A 17,495-nucleotide genomic window follows, 5' to 3' on the forward strand; every position below is an offset into this window, starting at 1 on the left:
AGCAAGATTGTAAACTTTTATGAAGAACACAATCTTATAAATTGATCTGAGACATACTAGATGAGAGGATGTTATTTTCTTCTGTTTTATGAAATGCATAATAACTAACGTGTGCACATCCTATTATTATGCTTTACTGCTGCTTTTCTATCCCCAGCAGTACTTCATTAGCATTAGGAACATAGTTCCTGGTTAATCCCAGTAATTTTCAGCAGCCATTCTCATGCATTCACTTGAGCACCATATTATCTTAATACTGCTGACATTTGCATGTCTTTGAAATACATTTTTTTGTTATTATCCATTTAATTCACCGCAGTTTCTATCATTCTTTGTTCTGTAGTCGTGCTTTACTTATAGCTGATGAAAAAGAATAATCTACTAATTTCTCAATAGCTCTTAAAGGTTAAGAAGAAATCAACAAGGTGTGAACAGCGGCATAAGAAGCCCAAAGATTTAGTTGTTTGAATATAGACTACATAATTAGAAACCTATAGAAGTAGAATTATAGTGAAACCATGTTGTTAATATTTTTATATTTAATCAAAGACTTTTCATGTGAATGAAATTCTAACATGCCATTTATTGTCTCACCTATACCTTGACAGAGAAGAAGCCCCTGAGAACAGCAATAAAACATTTAAGCAAGTGTGACAATTATTCTTTATAGTCTTTTATCTGTATATAGTTCCTTCTCTCCTTTTTTCCCCTTTTATGTGAGAGTGTAGGTCTTACATTATGTGGCTGAAAGGAAGGGGATTTGTCTTTCTAGTTTACACATCAATATATGGCACCAATCCCAGGCAGAACTGGGGAGGAGAGTATCTTTCATTATGGAGGTGTACCAGTACCGATCCAGAATACTTCTAGATCCCAAATTTAAAAGGAGCTTAGCGGACATCATTATTTTCCTATTGCATCATTTGCCCATTCCCCTAATCGGAGTAACGTTACTGTAGCCCTGGGTGAACCTTACTTTTTGCACCACTGAGATCACCCAGCTGTTCTCCTGCAGCTCGGGTTCTGCTGCCTTGCTGCCCCCCGGGTGCAGCTGCAGCCTCGCAGCGCTGACGTTTCCTCCTCTGTCTGCAGAAGGAAGGGTGGCACACCTGATTGCAAAGGTGTCTGCCCCTCTGCTTTCTTTTCTTTCTTTTTCCTAGAAGCAACACTGCCACTTGCCCTTAATTCTCGATCTGGCGTTAGGGGTATCTTACCCACTGCTCATGCGAGCTCTTGCACGAGCGCGTGGCAGGTGATAAATTGTGCGTCCACTGGCACAGCTCGTCAGGCAGCCGCTCCGTGGCAGCCTGCGCAGGTAAAGACTTCCCGTGCAAAAGCCCCGTCTCTGCTACTTTATAGAAATTGGAAAACACCTTATCTAATCTATGCTCAAGTCCAATCCAACCTGAGGTTGTTTCCTGCACAGTATTTTCTAGTGTTTTGTCCTTGAGCTGGTGTCAGTTAGCTGACAGGCAGTAATACCTACCCACTGCTTCAAGTCTGCTATTCCCCAGAAAGTAAGGCAAAATTTAGGACATAGGATATTTAATTCTTTTTTCTTTTTCCTAGTGACTTACGCTTCTCTTTCTTCCTTTTTAGCCTCAGGATTTTTTTTGAAAGAGACGTTACACTTCTGTGAAGGAATTTTTTTTCCTGGTTAAAAATTTAAAAGGAATATAAATAATTTATAAACTGGCAACACAAATCAAACAATATAGCCATACATACCATAGATGTTATTTTCTATACACAGAAGATTTTAAAGTGCACTTTTTGTGAACTCTATTCATAAACTCTAAAGGGTATAGTGTTTTCTCTGAACTGGAGATGTTTTGAGGCTCTGACTTTATTCGAGTTCTTATAAAAAAAAAAGTGTGATTAAGAGGTGTCTACTAAAAGATGTTCTAGTGTACTAGACATTTTGATTTAAAGTACTAATAGTGCATTAAAATATCCAAGTCCCTTTCAGAATAACTGGAAAGAAAATGAAGGAGGTTGTGGCTTATTCCCTGACCTTCTAATGGTGTATTTAAAAAGAGCTATCTTTTTGTTTATGATGTGCATCAGTGTACTTTTATTTTTCAGTTGTTCTTTTACTCCCAAGTGATGTTCTGGCACTAAATATTTGGAAATTTGGTATCCTCCCTTTCCCTCCTGCATTTTGTATTTCCACAATCATAGTTGATTAAACGCAGAATTGTAGTTAGGTGAGTTTTGCCTGTCATGGGAGTAGTTACCTAGAGGGTACAGGAATGCCTCAAGATTTAGGGAAAATATAGAAGAGTAGAAGTGTTCAGACTGTTGCTTGGGAGGTTGGTCACAGATTCAGAGGAAGCAAAAATGTGGAGTGGGCATGAAATGAGAGGCCAGAAGTTTAGGACGGGTGTTGGGCAGAACTGGATAAACTGAAGGTTAGGTAATCAGATGGATATTTTATGGAACAGGTAACCAAAGGGATGTTGTTCTCTGCTATGAAAAGCCATGAAAACTAACAGGTCTGCAGTGCTCCTGCAGCTCAAAGGATTCCCAGTTTCTGACTAAGGAATTAGCAAGGGAGAATATGTAGGAAATCAACAGCCTACAAAGCATACAATGTTTTAAATTTTAAAATGTTTCAAGAAGGTTGAAGAGGTAACCAGAAGAATCATATCTTCCTTTCTAACTGGGAACACTTGTGTGTGTGCAAAATGGAGTGTAGAACTCCTGTGGAGCTAGGTTTGCAACAGCATTCCCCTCCATCCGCCTATTTTTCCCTGTTTTTTCTTTTTTTAGACTTGCCTAAAAAGCCTGCTGGCAGTGACCCATCAATGTGTGAATGAAAGCTGCTGCAGGCTGAGAGCTGGCAGTCTCCTGCTAAGCTTTGTGTACATATGGGTACATATCTTATACACACTTCCAAATGTGGAGTGCAGCCATTTCTAGGTATCAGTCTGACTGTTCAGGAAAAAAAAAAAAAAAATCGAATTGAAGAGTTCCACCTACAAGTCATATCAAAACATTAAAACATTGCTGGGGTTGAAGTAAGTATAGGATAACTGTAGTCATTTTTCAATATCCAGGAGAAAAAAAAAAAAAAGAGGAAGGAAAGAGGTCTGTTACTGAAGACATGGAGATCTGAATGCCTTTCAGAAAATTAGCCACAAGATCTGCTACTTAATCTGATGAGAGAGTATTTCCATTAAAGAAATTAGCAAATTAGTTGGATACCAATAATAACAACAACAATAAAACACTTAAAGACTGTAGGAAATTGCGCAAATCAGCCAGGAGATCTGAAGAGATGAGATCTGAAAAACAAAGCAAAACTTGAAAATCATTTTGCTTAGGAAACAAAAGTACAGTTACGGAGAACATACCAGGCTTGCAAGAGTGCTGGAAGTATGCTTGGCAGAATATTCAATATCATAGAAAAAACAGATTAAACATAGAATGAAAATGAAGAAATTAAGAATTCCTACATCTTAATTGTAGAATTAAAATATAGGAATATTGTTCCCCAAAAGAATAAAAATGAAAATACTTTTCAATTATGTTTTTATATACAAGTTGTAAAACTAAAGTTCCTTTAAAGAATATTATCTGGGTTTTATTTATTTATTCATTTTGAAATGAAGTCTGGAATCATTTGGGGATTTTTTTGTACCAAAATAAGACTGGCAAGCAGTATGCAATTAAACATGCTTAAAACAGCTATAAAAACTGAAATACACTCTTCACTTCCATAAGAGTTAAAAATATTTTGCTACAGCTTACACTGAAACACAGATGTCTGAGCCCGCACTGGGCTGAGATGACTTGATATTTGGAATACTTTACAGCTTTGCCTTCTTTAAAATCTACTAATAGAAAATATGTATTATATTTTGGAATGATATAAAGTATTAAAATTTTTCATTAATGCAAAAATTGTAGCTATAGAGGGAAACTACCGTATAAACTGGAGAACTTATTGAGCCTCAAATGGGATTAAATATGACTCTATCTGTGTAATACCTTTACAGCAGAAAGTACTGTGTGTGGTTTGATGTTAAAGATTAACAAAACATGTGCTGAATAAAAACTGCATGGTCTTATTTGAGGATTTTCATATGGGCACAGTCAGTTTTTACTCATTTCAGTACTGTCAAGTTATTACGGTAGAGCTGGATTACTTTTTGGTTCAGACATGAACAGAACCATTCATTAGACAATGGGCAATGTATCATTGTTCATTTGAATCAGAAAGGACTCTACTTCAGAGATTATACTAGGTTTGAAGGGCTAAGATTTGAATGCATTTACATGCCTTAATGTGTATTCTGAGATGGTGTGACGTGGAAGCCCTAGAATCACAGAATATGGAATACTCTGATGTAATTCTTGTTGGAGAAGTTTCTCATTTCAGTATATTCAAAGGAAAGCTTCTTGCAAAAATAATAATCACTGAAGAATCTCAGATAATAAGAAACAAAAATCTGCTGATTATCTAAAAACACAGGATGCATAATTTAAATAGTCAGCATGAGAATGAACTGTAAGCATTAAGTGATAACAGAGGCCTGTCAATCCTGATCTGTATTTGCATGCTGGCACACAGTTAAAACCTTTTGTCGCTAGTTCAGAGGTTTATAGTTAATTTCCGTCTAAGTGTAATCAGGCTTCATAAGAAATAAAATCTGAATTTGGTCACTCTACAGGAGAGTCACTTGATTTGTAGAGGTTCTGAACTTTGTAAAAAGGTTTCTATTTCCTATGTAAATTAAAGATAATAGGGATTGCCATGCTAATCAGGAAAAAAAATGAAAAGGAAAATTTTTCCTCTATTAGGATACATTGTAGGAAATAATTTGGTATCTGGATTTGATGGTGTTAATATGAGTTAGAAAAACTGACTTGAGAGTTTCTGCAAACTTCTGGGTTATTAAAACAAGATTTAGTCATCCGTCACAATGGAAAGAAAGATCAGGTACGTCTGGTACCTCTGTAATGGTATTGGCCTCAGTATTAGGGGATGCAAGGGAAGTAGGCACTCTGTAGGCCTACTCTGAGCTGCCTTCTCTCTTGCTCATTTGGCCATCAAGCCTAACCCCATATTGAATAGCTTCTAGTAGGAGAGGAAGAGAAGCAGGGCAGACAAGAAATAATGGATTAAATTGAGAAATATGAGATAGACTGTATTTCTCTTCCAGATCAGGAGGGCATTCTTGCTTTAAATGAAATTTGTTTTCTAGTTTATTGTGACCATGCAGAGGAACTCATAATAGAGGTCTCCTTCAGGCCTTATTAATAAACTGAGGAAAAGCAGTTAGTCTGCATTCTCTAAAGATATATGTCATTCATAAGAGGCCAGCATGTTATTTTTACAGCATGCAGTGGTAATTTTACTGCAAGGTGAATTTAATATCTTTAAGAGAAAGAGGAGATTTTTCCGATGGAGAAAAGGAAAGCTGGCAAGATGTTGAGATAAAAATCTTAGAAGAGATGAATGAGATTAGGAGCAGCACTATTGAAACAGGTAAAATAAAATGTATAACCTGAATGATTACAGTATTTTCTTTGGAATACTATAATATGAGAACATTTTTAAGAAAATGCATTTTTAGGTAATTGTTTGCCTGACTGGGTTTACTGAGAGGTGCTTGGGGTGGTAAATGGAGTTAGCAACCAACTGTGCACAGTTTGATTTCATATCTCACTGCATTTAATCTGAGTTGTCCATTTGCATGTTCTAGTACTGGGGGCATAAGAAATCAATTAAGTAAGTAACTGTATTATCAGATACTGCAGTGGTGGTTCCTGCGAATTTTGCTATATGACATGCATTGAGAAAATCTGCTAACTTGACCTTGGATTTGAGGCATATCACAATATCATGATGAAGCTTTTTCTGATGTTGACCTATCAGCCATGTTGTACATTTGTGCTCTCTCAGATTTTCCCGTCTCCTTCAAAGCTGAATAGCCAGTTAGCATAACCACACTAACCCTGACAAAAAACCACTTCTCCAACAAACTTCTATTGACTATTGATAATAATATTCATAAACTGGGAAGGGATGTTAATGGCAACAAGAAGGGCTTCTACAAGCACGTAAGCAATAAAAGAAAAGCTAGGGAAAATGAACACCTGCTGCCAAATGGGGCAAGGGCCCTACTGACAAAGGACACAGGAAAGGCAGTGGTACTGAGTGGATTCTTTGCTTCAGTCTGTATTGGTAAGACTGGCCTTCAGGAATCCCAGGCCCAGGGAAAGCAGGAGGACCTGAAGAACTACAGACCAGTCAGCCTCGTCTTGATCCCTGGGAAGGCAATAGAGCAACTAGTCCTGGATACCATTTCCAGACATGTGAAGGACAGAAAGGTGATCTGGAGCAATCAGAATAGATTTGCAAAGGGGAACACAGGCTTAACTGACCTGATGAGATGGCTGGCTTGGTGGAAAAGGGGACAGCAGTGGATTTTGTTTACCTTGATTTCAGTAAGGCTTTTGATGCTGTCTCCCACGAAATCTTCACGGACAAGCCCATGAAATACAGGCTATGTAGGTGGACAGTGAAGTGGATTGAACTGCCGTGCTCAGAGGGTTGTCATCAGCAGGACAAAATCCATCTGGAGATCAGTCACTAATGATGTCCGCCAGTGGTTGATACTGGGGCCAGTACTGTTTAACTGCTTCATTAATAAGCTGGATAATGGGACCAAATGCACCCTCAGCAAGTCTGCAGATGATGCAAAACTAGGAGGAGTGGCTGAGGGTATACACCCTGGTTTGTATACAGCTCTGCCATTTAGTGGGACCTTGACGGACTGGGGGAACCTCGAGAAGTTCAATAAAGGGAAGTGCAAAAAGTGCTGCACCTAGGAAGGAATAACCCCATGCACTAGTACAGGCTGGCAACTGACCCAGAGAGAGCCCTGAGAGTCCTGGTGGACAAGTTGAACATAAGCTAGCAATGCCCCCATGCACTAAAGAAGGTCAATAGTATCCCAGCTGCATTAGGCAGAGCATCACGGGTAGCTGAGGGAGGTGATCCTCCTCCTCTCCTCAGCACCAGTGAGGCCAAAGCTGAAGTGCTGGGTCCAGTGCTGGGCTCCCCAGTACAAAAGAGACGTGCACCTGCTGAAGCGAGTCCAATGAAGAGTCACAAAGATTCAGGATTTGAGTATCTGTCATGTGAAGAGAAGCTGAGAGAGCTGGGATTGTCTAGCCTGGAGAAGAAAAGGCTCAAAGGGGAATCTTACCAATGTGTGTGAATACCTTATGTCTCCTAAGATGCTTAAGAAAGAAAAGTACAGACAAATATAACAGTTAATTCTAATGTTCAAAACTTCCTTGTTAAAAGAAAGGTACTTAAGACATTCTTGGCTAATTCTTTCAGGGAGAAAAACACCCTATGAAGGCTACTTTAGTTCAGAAAAACTTCCAAAATCTTGAAGAGTTCATGTCTCATAATATAAAAAACAGTTTCCCAAGCTTTTTATGAAAAGCTAGAGACTGCAGGTATTGGTGTTTTTTGATAGATGAAATGCTCCCAAGCTGGCTCATTCCATTATGACTCATCAGACTGAGACTTTATACAAACAAGAAGTCCCCTCAGGATTTAAACTTTCAACTTGATGATTAACTGAAGAATCTGAAAATCCACACTTTCAATACAGAGAGACATTATAAGGTAAAATCAATGAAACAACCATTCCCTTAGATGACTTTTAACGTTATCCCAAGATTTCAACAAAGCTTTGATAAATGTGGTAAAGCCTTTTCCATTACTCATTTTAGTGTTTTCACTAAAATATGGATTTCAGAGAAAACAAGTGTGCCCCTCTTTGGAGAACTAAAAGGCATTGTTCAGGAAAACAAGGCTCAAAATAATGAAAAATCATTTATTTGTCCTGTTAGTGTTCCACAAATCCTTCTTCCATTTTTCTTATTCTTACCCACAATGACTGCGCAATCTTGACGGGATGCTTAGATACCCAGATGGATGAGTGTTAACATCCTCAGTGAGACTGATTATGTGGACAGCTGTCACTGATTTTTTTTTTCCTTTTTTTTTTCTTTTTTTTTACTACACTGAGTTGGTATCAAAATTAAGAGGATATCCTATGGTAGTGTTATAGGCCAGTAAGTTATCTTAGTTTACTAAGGCCTCAGTGAAACATGGCTTCTGCAAGACCTTTCTGTATGCAGAAATTGGAAAAGAGAAAAAAAACTGAAGAAGAATTTTCAAGTGTGAATGGATTCTTAAGTTTACTTAGTTCAGAAAGAAAATGTGATGCACTCAGTCTTACATATAAAGATATCGCCGTGAAGGAGAATTGTAAGCAAGGACTATAGCATCAGATTCCTGTGGTTAAGGGTGGAGAGAGAGATGGAGAGTTAACGAACTTATTTTAAGATACTGCTGTTTATCTTTTAAAGCACTAACTTGCCCAAAATACTAATATGGACTAAATCTCGTTGTCTTCTGTGTTACGTAAACACTTGTTTAAAAGTTAAGGCTCTTTTCCAATCAGATCTTTTGTTGTCTTTTTTAAAACTCATTCTTTTGAATGCATTCCAATTCATCCACAGCTTTCTGTCTGAATTATTTTGGAAGATAAAGGCTTCTTAGCTTTAGGATTATAAAATAATTCCTCTTTATTTACAAATTCTTGTTAGCTCACTTGCAAGAAAACTCTCATTCCGCAGTATAAAGCCTGACTACCCCTGGAACATGACATCAGTTTTAATATCTTCATTGCTATTCCAGTTCAGTTTGTCTGGAAAAGAACAGCAGAATCTCTTGCTTTTTATGTGAAGTTTTGAGAGTAACTTAAAGACAGTTAACACAATCTTTGATTTATACCAAAAATCAGGTCAGCTACTGAAAGCCTCTTGGCCTTTTTATTAAGATTAAACATGAATTGTATCAAGCCCACTTAGAGGTTCTTCAGAGCGATTATAGAGTTCAGGCTTCCTTTGGCGGGGAGGGAGCAGGGAGCAGAGTAGTAGTTGGTCGTGTTTAGGCCATTTTTGATTTGCTCGTGATTAGTATCTTTGGCTTCTTTCAGTGTAACGCAATCCTAATAGTGCCATTATGGGCATTTGCATGCAAAGCGGAATTGGTAAAAGCAGTGCTCACTAGGCAAAGAAATAGCATGGACTGTGATTTACAATACATTTGAACTGTCTCTTTGCAAGAATTTCTTCAATGCAGCATCCTTTCTTCCTCTTCTTCTTTGTTTGTTTAAATGGGGTGACACTGGGAGCATATTAAGAATAAGTGAACCAGAAGCAGAGCTTTGTTTAGGGGAAGAAAACAGGATCTTGGTGCTTCAGCTCCACTACCACCCTCTGCCCCACAGAAGGCCTCTGTGGTAGAGCAGCTCAATTCCACATGTGCACATGCACAGGGAAGGGATTAAACTGAAACTATAGAAAAGCACCACTCCCCCAAGATGGTGATAGGGAGAAAGGGAGCACAGATTTCCCTTTGGAAGACCTAATTGGTACTAGCCCACAGCACGCTCCTGCTATGAGAGAGCAAGTCAGCGAGCTAGTTTGTGCCATGAAATGCGTGAAGTTGTATTGTACAATCGCATTAGTGGCCACAGTGCTCATTCCAACTTTATAGCTATTGTGCTGCAAGAAATAAGTTTTTCAGGAGTGTCTGACAAAATAGAAATTAAACTGGTAAGTGTGATTCAACTTGGAGTAAGTACAGGTGCAAGGCACAGAGATACCCTGTTAATTCCAGTGCACATAGTGAGGTACAGTGTCATGCCAATTCTTTGATATATTGAAAAAGCTCAAATCTTGTGACATATCCAGTATTAAAAGTGTATATGTTTGGCTGATATTTTAGAATATCAAACCTAAATATCCCAAAATTAAGCTAGAGCCCTTTCAAAATGTTGTGTAAGAGAATAAACCTCTGTCTATATATGCACTCGTAAACATTATCAGCAGGATAAAGTATAGGGAATTTATAGGTCTACATGCTTTATGTCAGAGAAGAAAAGCTTCCCATCAGCATTCCAGCTGCATCCATACTTTTCACAATAAAGATACAAAAGTAATTATCAGGGAGTAGCTAACATGCTCTAAATTTAATCTGCTCTTTTTTTGTGAGAATTTGTTTTCTGTCAATAATCTCAGAAAGTTTCATATTCAAACCAACAAATATATATAGATAGGTATATAGCCACCTTCTAAGTACAAGGATATCATAATTTATAATAAGGTTATAATATGCAGAACTGTTACTTACTATATCCTGCAATATTCATTGCATCTACTAGGAAATCGGTGTAAGACACAATATAATGAATATGTACAGTACCTAGTGACCTTATAGGATTCATTGCCACAGGGGGCTGAGTTGACAGAGAGTATAAGCAGACTCAAAAAGAAATTAGAGAAATTCATGGGCAAAGAGTCTAAATATGAAATAGACACTAAAAAGAACAAGAGAGATACCCTCTAAAATCCCTAATAGAGCAGTTTTTGAGGGCAAAGTACAGGGGGAATGGACCACAGAAAACTGCCGTGCTCACATGCTTTCCCTAAACAGCTGCTCCAGATGTTACTGTCAGCAGCAGCGTGCTGGCCTGGATGCTGGAGCATGTCTCATGTTCTTAACTCACTTCTGCCTAACTAATGAATTGTTTAGACCAGACTGTCTCAAAGCTTCCCAGCAGTGCAAGCAAAATTTAATTTTGTCTGTGACAGAATTGCTGCTTTAGGCACCATCCTCCCTGAAAATGGTGAGATGGAGTGAGAGCTGTGCCCAGCCACCGCGATGTGTTGACCGTGGGCCAGCAGTCCAGGAATTGCTCCTGTGCTGCCACTAAGCCAGCTCAGACTGGCTTAATATTAGCAGTTAATTAGCAGATTCCCTGACACTGCTCTGACACCCAGAGTATGTGCCTCTCGTCTCTAAACCATGATTTTTCTGCCACCATCAGTTTGCAGCCATAGCTAACTACTCTGCATATGATTTCAGTTGATATACTAAGATGCAGTAAAGCTCCCTGAATGATTTATATCAAAGCCTCCATTTCATAGTTATTTGTTATCCTATGGGTTTTCCTCTGGAATATGCCATCTAATTTCAGTGAAATATAAGTTCCATAAATTATTGTTCTATGGAAGTTGCTTTAGCGTACCGTTTATAAAGGTAATGGTTTACCTTCTAGCAGAAGCGTTTCAGACTTTCGGCTCTGGGATTCACAGTAAACTAGCAAAATTGGAAACAAGAAGGAGTGTGCTAGAAAATTGAACACATTCACCTTAACAAATCAAAGGAAATCACATCTTGATGTTGTGACCTGTGTAAGGCATTTTTTCTAATACATACTGGAGCAATATGGACATCTAGATGAAAGAACAACAATCTCAATTTTCCCTGTTTAGATTGGGCAGAAAGGAAGTGCGTAGGTGTGTGTATGCGTGTGTGTGTATATTTAGGCCCCTGCTCCTGAATGTGTACGTAGGAAGTGTATTGTGACATGTTCACTGTTAGGTGTAAATAAGGCCCAATACACTCTGTTTTTAATATTGACTTAAAAATGTGTGAATATTAGGGGAATTTCCTGAGTATATGACATTCTGAAAAATCATTGCCTCAGAGAAAAGCCAATCTAGGTAGCAACTTTAACACTGATTTATCAAGGTGCCTTCCAAGCATTGCTAAAACATACATAAATCTCTGGTACTTTTTAGAGAAACATATGGTCTCTTACTAAATAAGCAGCATAAATAAGAGAATTTCCAAAAAAATCACTTTGTTTAGATGGACCCTATGAGCTTAAAATCATGTTATTGTAGTTGTTCAGACTATATTTTTCTGGGCAATAGGCCGTAATTTAGCAAAATATTGCTGTTCTGATATTTAGATTTAATTCTTATTCCTAAAGTTCATTTTATTTAATAGTCTTTGAGCACCTGCTTAAGTTGATAAAATTAAATATTTCTTGAGTCAGACTAGTGACTAATTTGGCATCTGCTGATTTCATAACGGCTTTTTATATTTTGTTTAATTACTTATTCGTACAACCACATACTTTGCCTAATATTCTCCTACCAAAAAAGTACAAATCTAGAATTGCTGTTGACTGCAATTAGTGACATAAATCTGTTCATGCGATATTCAGGATTCAGTAACTCAACTTTTCATTTGTAACCATGGACCTATCTTTTTGGTGATTTCCCTCATCTGAATTTAAAAGTAGATCTTGTAACATGTTGCATGCAAGTAATAAATGCTTCCTGTTCTCTGTTAGACAAAGTCCATGAGCTTTGAAGCTTCTTGAGCATCTTTAGGAAAGAGTCAACTATCAGTTGCCTGTGGGAAAATACAAGGGTATCTACAAGACAGTGGGTTCCCTTGTCCTTAACTTGGCTAGGAGGTTATCACTGTCAGTGCTTTCCCTTTGGTCTGTCTGATGTTAGTTTATGATGTACAAGAGGAAAGGTTTCACAAAATGAAAATCCAGGATTTTGAGTCAAATCCTCTATTGCTTGCGGTAACACATGTAACAAGCAATTATTTGGGGAAGGAGGAAGAAAGGGTGGAGAAAGGGATAGGCTGTGACACAATGCAGCAGCAGAAACAAATTTAGACCGTATGTAAGATGTGCTGCTTTGAAATTGATATGCCTGGTTTGGGAAGCACACACAGCACACGCACAGGCACTTTGGTGAATATGAATAGCCTTAATAATTTCGGAATCCATGTACAGAATTTGCAATCTACTTCAACCTGCATGATTTCTGATGCCTGCCTACCACACAGGATTGTGATGCTCCTCACACAAACAAAAGCTGTTTCCACCTAGCTTGCTGAACGTCATGCCAAACAGCTTGCCAAACTTCATACCCTTAAGCCTCACTAAAACCTACTTTTAGTTTACGGAAGACCTTGGCTTATTCTGTCATTCTATACCATTCTGTTTCCTTTTCTGCTTCTCCTCGTTTCCCTGCTTGTTTCTTTACTTTCTTTAACAGTTCTCATCTGATACTGGGTGGTGAGGTTGTAATAGTACTAGTTCATTATAACCAGTAACTCAGATGATCAATGAGTATTCTTTGACGGCAGAATATTATTCATAAGTTTCCAGTGTTGCAGCTTCTAATGTATAGGTTGCAGTACATTCGTGTCCCGTGAATCTGACTAAGTGCTTTGCTTTGCATCCGGCAGGCCAGAACCAGTACTGTGGACAAAGGACGGTGGCGAGCTGCCAGATCCAGAAAGAATGGTTGTCAATGGCAGGGTTCTAAGCATCAGTTTCCTTAACAAAACGGACAATGGCACGTATCGATGTGAAGCAAAAAATCCTATTGGCCGAAACAGCACAGAATATGTCCTGATAGTACATGGTGAGTACTTTCTCTTTAATTTTTTGTTGCATGATATGCATATGTAGCATTTCAAGCAAATATAAGCCATTGTTTATGTTCAAGTGGAAGAATAGCCGGAAAAAAACTGAAAGTATAATTGCGCATTTATTGATGCTATCATCTACTTAAACATCTTGTTATGGGGAATGTGTTTACTTCCTTTTCTTGGCATGCCTATCTTCATACATTTTTTACAAAATATATTCTCTTAGGTTGTGAACTTCTTGCTAAGTAAGCACCTGGAAAAAATATACCTTCGCAGTATATTCTGTACTGTTTTATAAATAATTGCCTTAGGCAGGTACAGCACAGATATAGCTGGTTACAAAAGGATGCATGAAGGGAAATAGCAAAATACCTTTTTTTGAGGCTTTTTGTTTTGTTTTTTATAGACTGCTAACGACAGAATACTAAGTACTTTTTTTCAAACGAGTTAGAACTTGCTATTGAGTAATTGCAGCTTATATAAGTTAGCTGATGATCATAAAGATGCCTTGAAATATCTGGTCTAATGCTTCAATCAATCATGAAAAATATGTAGTGACCTAAATTCATAAATGGAAAAACAGGAAGGTTCACACTGAATTACAATTGATTTGTTCTACTTAATTAATTAGCTAACAAGATATGTCACATTAAAAGAGTGAGGGCTTTTATGTTAATGAAATAGTTTGATATAACTCAGATATAGGAGAAGCCATAATACAAAATCAGACTTTGCCTTAACCGAAGCATTGCAATATGGATCTAGTAGTCTCAAAATAAAGTCTTCTCTTACCACAGATGTGGATGTGATAATCCCTGAAGTTCTATAGTTTGAATTTGAACCTGGGAGAATTTAGGAAAACTTCATTGTGCTCCTATCCAAATATGTTTCTTTCTAGCTTTTGTACAAATGCAATATTTTATAACTCTGACAGAATAAAATGAAACAACCTAATACAAACTGTAGTCTGTATATAGAAATGGAAAGTATGTAGATAGTATTCTGCTCATAATGAATTGAAGTTTAACAAATATATGTTTCTTTGGTGTTTACAAGCTCTTGGCAGTATTTTTCTCTAAAGATTTAACCTACCTTTAAGTATTTGGCAGCTAACATCTAAGAAATGCTACTTTCAGCTTTCAGTAATTAGTTGTGTTTTGGTGCTATTGTTGAACTGTAATTTATCAAAAGAACCCTATAGATTACTTTTCATTCTCTTAAAGTTCACCATTAGTTTACATAGGATTAGTGGCACAAGTAATGAGGAGGTCTTTGCAGGAGGAACATGGAGCCTGTACTGCTGTGTGAGTATTTCTATATTTAAGACAAATACAAAAGCTAAACCCCCTAACCTCTACTTACATTGATTAGTATAAAAAAGAGAAGAAGAAAAAAATACTTTTAAAACCCAGAGACAGCGTTGTATTGGTTGTTGGCTGCGTGCACAAAAGGCACCTCTCTTGATGGAGTAATGGTTTTCCATGCTTACCAAATGTTGATATTTCAGTGTTTTGTGTCTTCTGCCCAATTTATTTATGTGATAATTTTTGAAAACCTAGCCTTTTATAATGGTGAATTTTCCGTTAGTGGTGACTTTACAATATGCCCCTACCAAAGAATTTTTCATGATCTGCTATGTGTCTTTCACTTAGTAGCGTGTCCCCTGTTGATCTGATTATCTTGCAACAGCTTCATAGCAGTCTGTAAAATCACTCATTATCAAAAAGCCATTCTGCTCTGTGTGGCAGCACATTAAGCATGTTATCAGGTTTAGCTTGAACATTGCTGACCTTTTCTGTTGTGAATACTGGAGCTTTTCCTAATTGCATTTCTGCAATTCTAGTCTTAGAACTACAGAAGATAAATGTCAGGTGCTTCCTACATTTTCATAACAATGAGCAAGGCATGACGAAGTATGTGATGATGTTTAGTGCTTAATAACTAACTGCATTTCAGAATTGTTAAGTTTTTTAAGTATAGAAAAGATTGACAAAGTTATTTTATCAAGTGTAACACAATTAGTTGTGTAGATCAATTTAGGCAGTGTCCTATCGCTTCTGTAGTTCATTGCATTCACATATATCTCTAGTGAAATATAATTCTCCAAAAATAGTGCATTATTATCACTCTTTCTCTCTCTCTTTTTTTTTTTTTTTTTTGCTAGCAAAACTACTTTTCACCATTTCCTGAAGATGCATTCCTTCATTTAATAGAAGACACATTTTTTCTGTATCTTCCTAAATGTATCTGGGAGCATTGCTTGACTTATCCTTTCCCCTGTGTCTAATGTGTTGAGATTATTTTATTGACCTGCTCCTTTACAACAGCTGATATATCCTGTAAGCCTACCTTTTTGCTTTCACTCTTAGATTTCCAGAACAGGCGTGTACCAGATTTAACGTAAGGGGAGACACATTCATAAAGGTGTGGGAGAAGAGAGGGGAGGACTGTCCATGAGGAAGCCTTTACAGAGATTCCTTTGAGTTGCAGGTCAAGGAAATTAGGTCTAGGAAAGGTGAACTAACAAATCTATATGGAGTGAGAAATAAGTGTCCTGACTGCTAGTAGCCACTGCCCTTAACTGAGTCTCTGGAAGTTCAGCTCCACAACCGTCAAACAAATAATAATTCTTCCAGAAAGCTCCTGTGCACCAAGAAGCTGTAGTGATGGAGAGAAAGAACAGTAATCACATGCCCAGGTTTAGAAAGAGTCTATGACTATACCACTTTTTTCCAGGTAAACTTATGTGGGAAGGCAAGGGATATCAGTGGAAGGAACCTGCTGTCTACACAGGCAAGGGAGTGCAATTCAGTTCACAACTTTTCTTTTTTTATTCGTATCGAGATTTCCTCTACATTTTTCTCTTCCCCCTTCAGCAGATTTTTCCATTGTACAAGATCCCCCCCCCCCGCTTTTATTCCCTTTTTTTTCCTGTGAAAACCCTCTCAGTGGGACACAATCTATTAATTTCCTCAATATCCAAAGTTACCTTCCTAAAGAGATTAAGAGAGCTTTAGCATAGAGAGAGGCATGCCTAAAAATGAAAAGATGTAGTTTATCATAATTAGAGATTAAGAGTAAGTGAAGTATTCATACAAATTAATTACACAAACAAAGCAAGGAGTATCTAGTGCCTTTAACTGGGCCAACCTAGACATAAGATTATACAGAAAAATGGTAATTTTTTCCACTTTAAGTGAAGATGAGGTAATAGTATTTTGATGTTAGGTGATGGCAGTTGAAATAGATATAGCTATAAGCAGATGAATGGCAATCTGTCTAATATAATTAGTATTTGATAACATAAAAAGTCTTTTTAGATTTGTAGTGTAATTAAAGAAATTTGACTTCAGAGAAAGTGAATATATTTAAATTAAAAAAAAGGCATTGGCTATTAAATGTGCTCGTGCTGCTTTGCTGCTATGAATACAGCTGCTACTTTCATTTTCCTTAGCATTTATTATTAATAATAAATGTCAAGAGAACATTTGATGAAGCAGGAAGGTGGGCACAAAGTCAGAGTTTATAGGCAGCAGTACAAAGGCAAGATATGTAGTTTGCTCAAACATTTGTCTCATGCAGTAATGAAGACACAAGCTTTAATGCTTGTAGCTGTTGTCATTTCTGTATTCTAATTGGCGAGCTCAGTGCTTTAGAAGTGCACATCCCGCTAGATATATTATACCCTTTCTTTGGTAATGGGCTCCAGGCAATTTTCACTCTCTTTCAATTTATTAAGAATTTTTGTTTACCTTTGTCCAAATACTAGTCATTAATCATCAGTAAACAGAACTTACTGTCAAATTCATGATGCTCAACCTGAGAACATAGATTCTACTTGCAAAGCTTAGGTAATAACTACATTGATTTAAGCTGGAGTTGAGAAAGAAGCTGGTCCATCATAATCAAACTAAAGACACAGCTGTTATCTCTGTAGCTGTAGTTCATAACCTCTGGCTGTCACCAATGAAAACTTAGTTCATCATCATGTTCCATGGGTGACAGAAGTCCATAGAGTGGGAGATCCTCTTCTAAATAGAAGCAGCAGCATTTGATAATTTGCAGACTTATTTGAAATAAAGTAATCTTGGTGAAATACATGGTAATTTAAAGCCTTTTTCAATTTTTTGAAATATTTGCCATTTTA

The 17,495-nt window shown here is 37.4% G+C and overlaps 1 protein-coding gene across 2 annotated transcripts in view; it reads left to right on the plus strand.

Annotated features, from left to right (window-relative positions):
* Positions 1-17,495, plus strand: part of CADM2 (cell adhesion molecule 2) — a 666,801-nt gene that overhangs the window by 587,905 nt on the left and 61,401 nt on the right. For both annotated transcript variants that reach the window (XM_085323011.1, XM_085323012.1), the window contains exon 7: positions 13,163-13,341. In XM_085323011.1, coding sequence (XP_085179137.1) covers positions 13,163-13,341 — 179 coding nt within the window. The remainder of the gene's footprint in view (positions 1-13,162; positions 13,342-17,495) is intronic.

Source organism: Rhea americana, unplaced genomic scaffold (genome assembly GCF_003343005.1).
Source record: "Rhea americana isolate MKP2758 unplaced genomic scaffold, rheAme1 scaffold_81, whole genome shotgun sequence".
NCBI lineage: Eukaryota > Metazoa > Chordata > Aves > Rheiformes > Rheidae > Rhea > Rhea americana.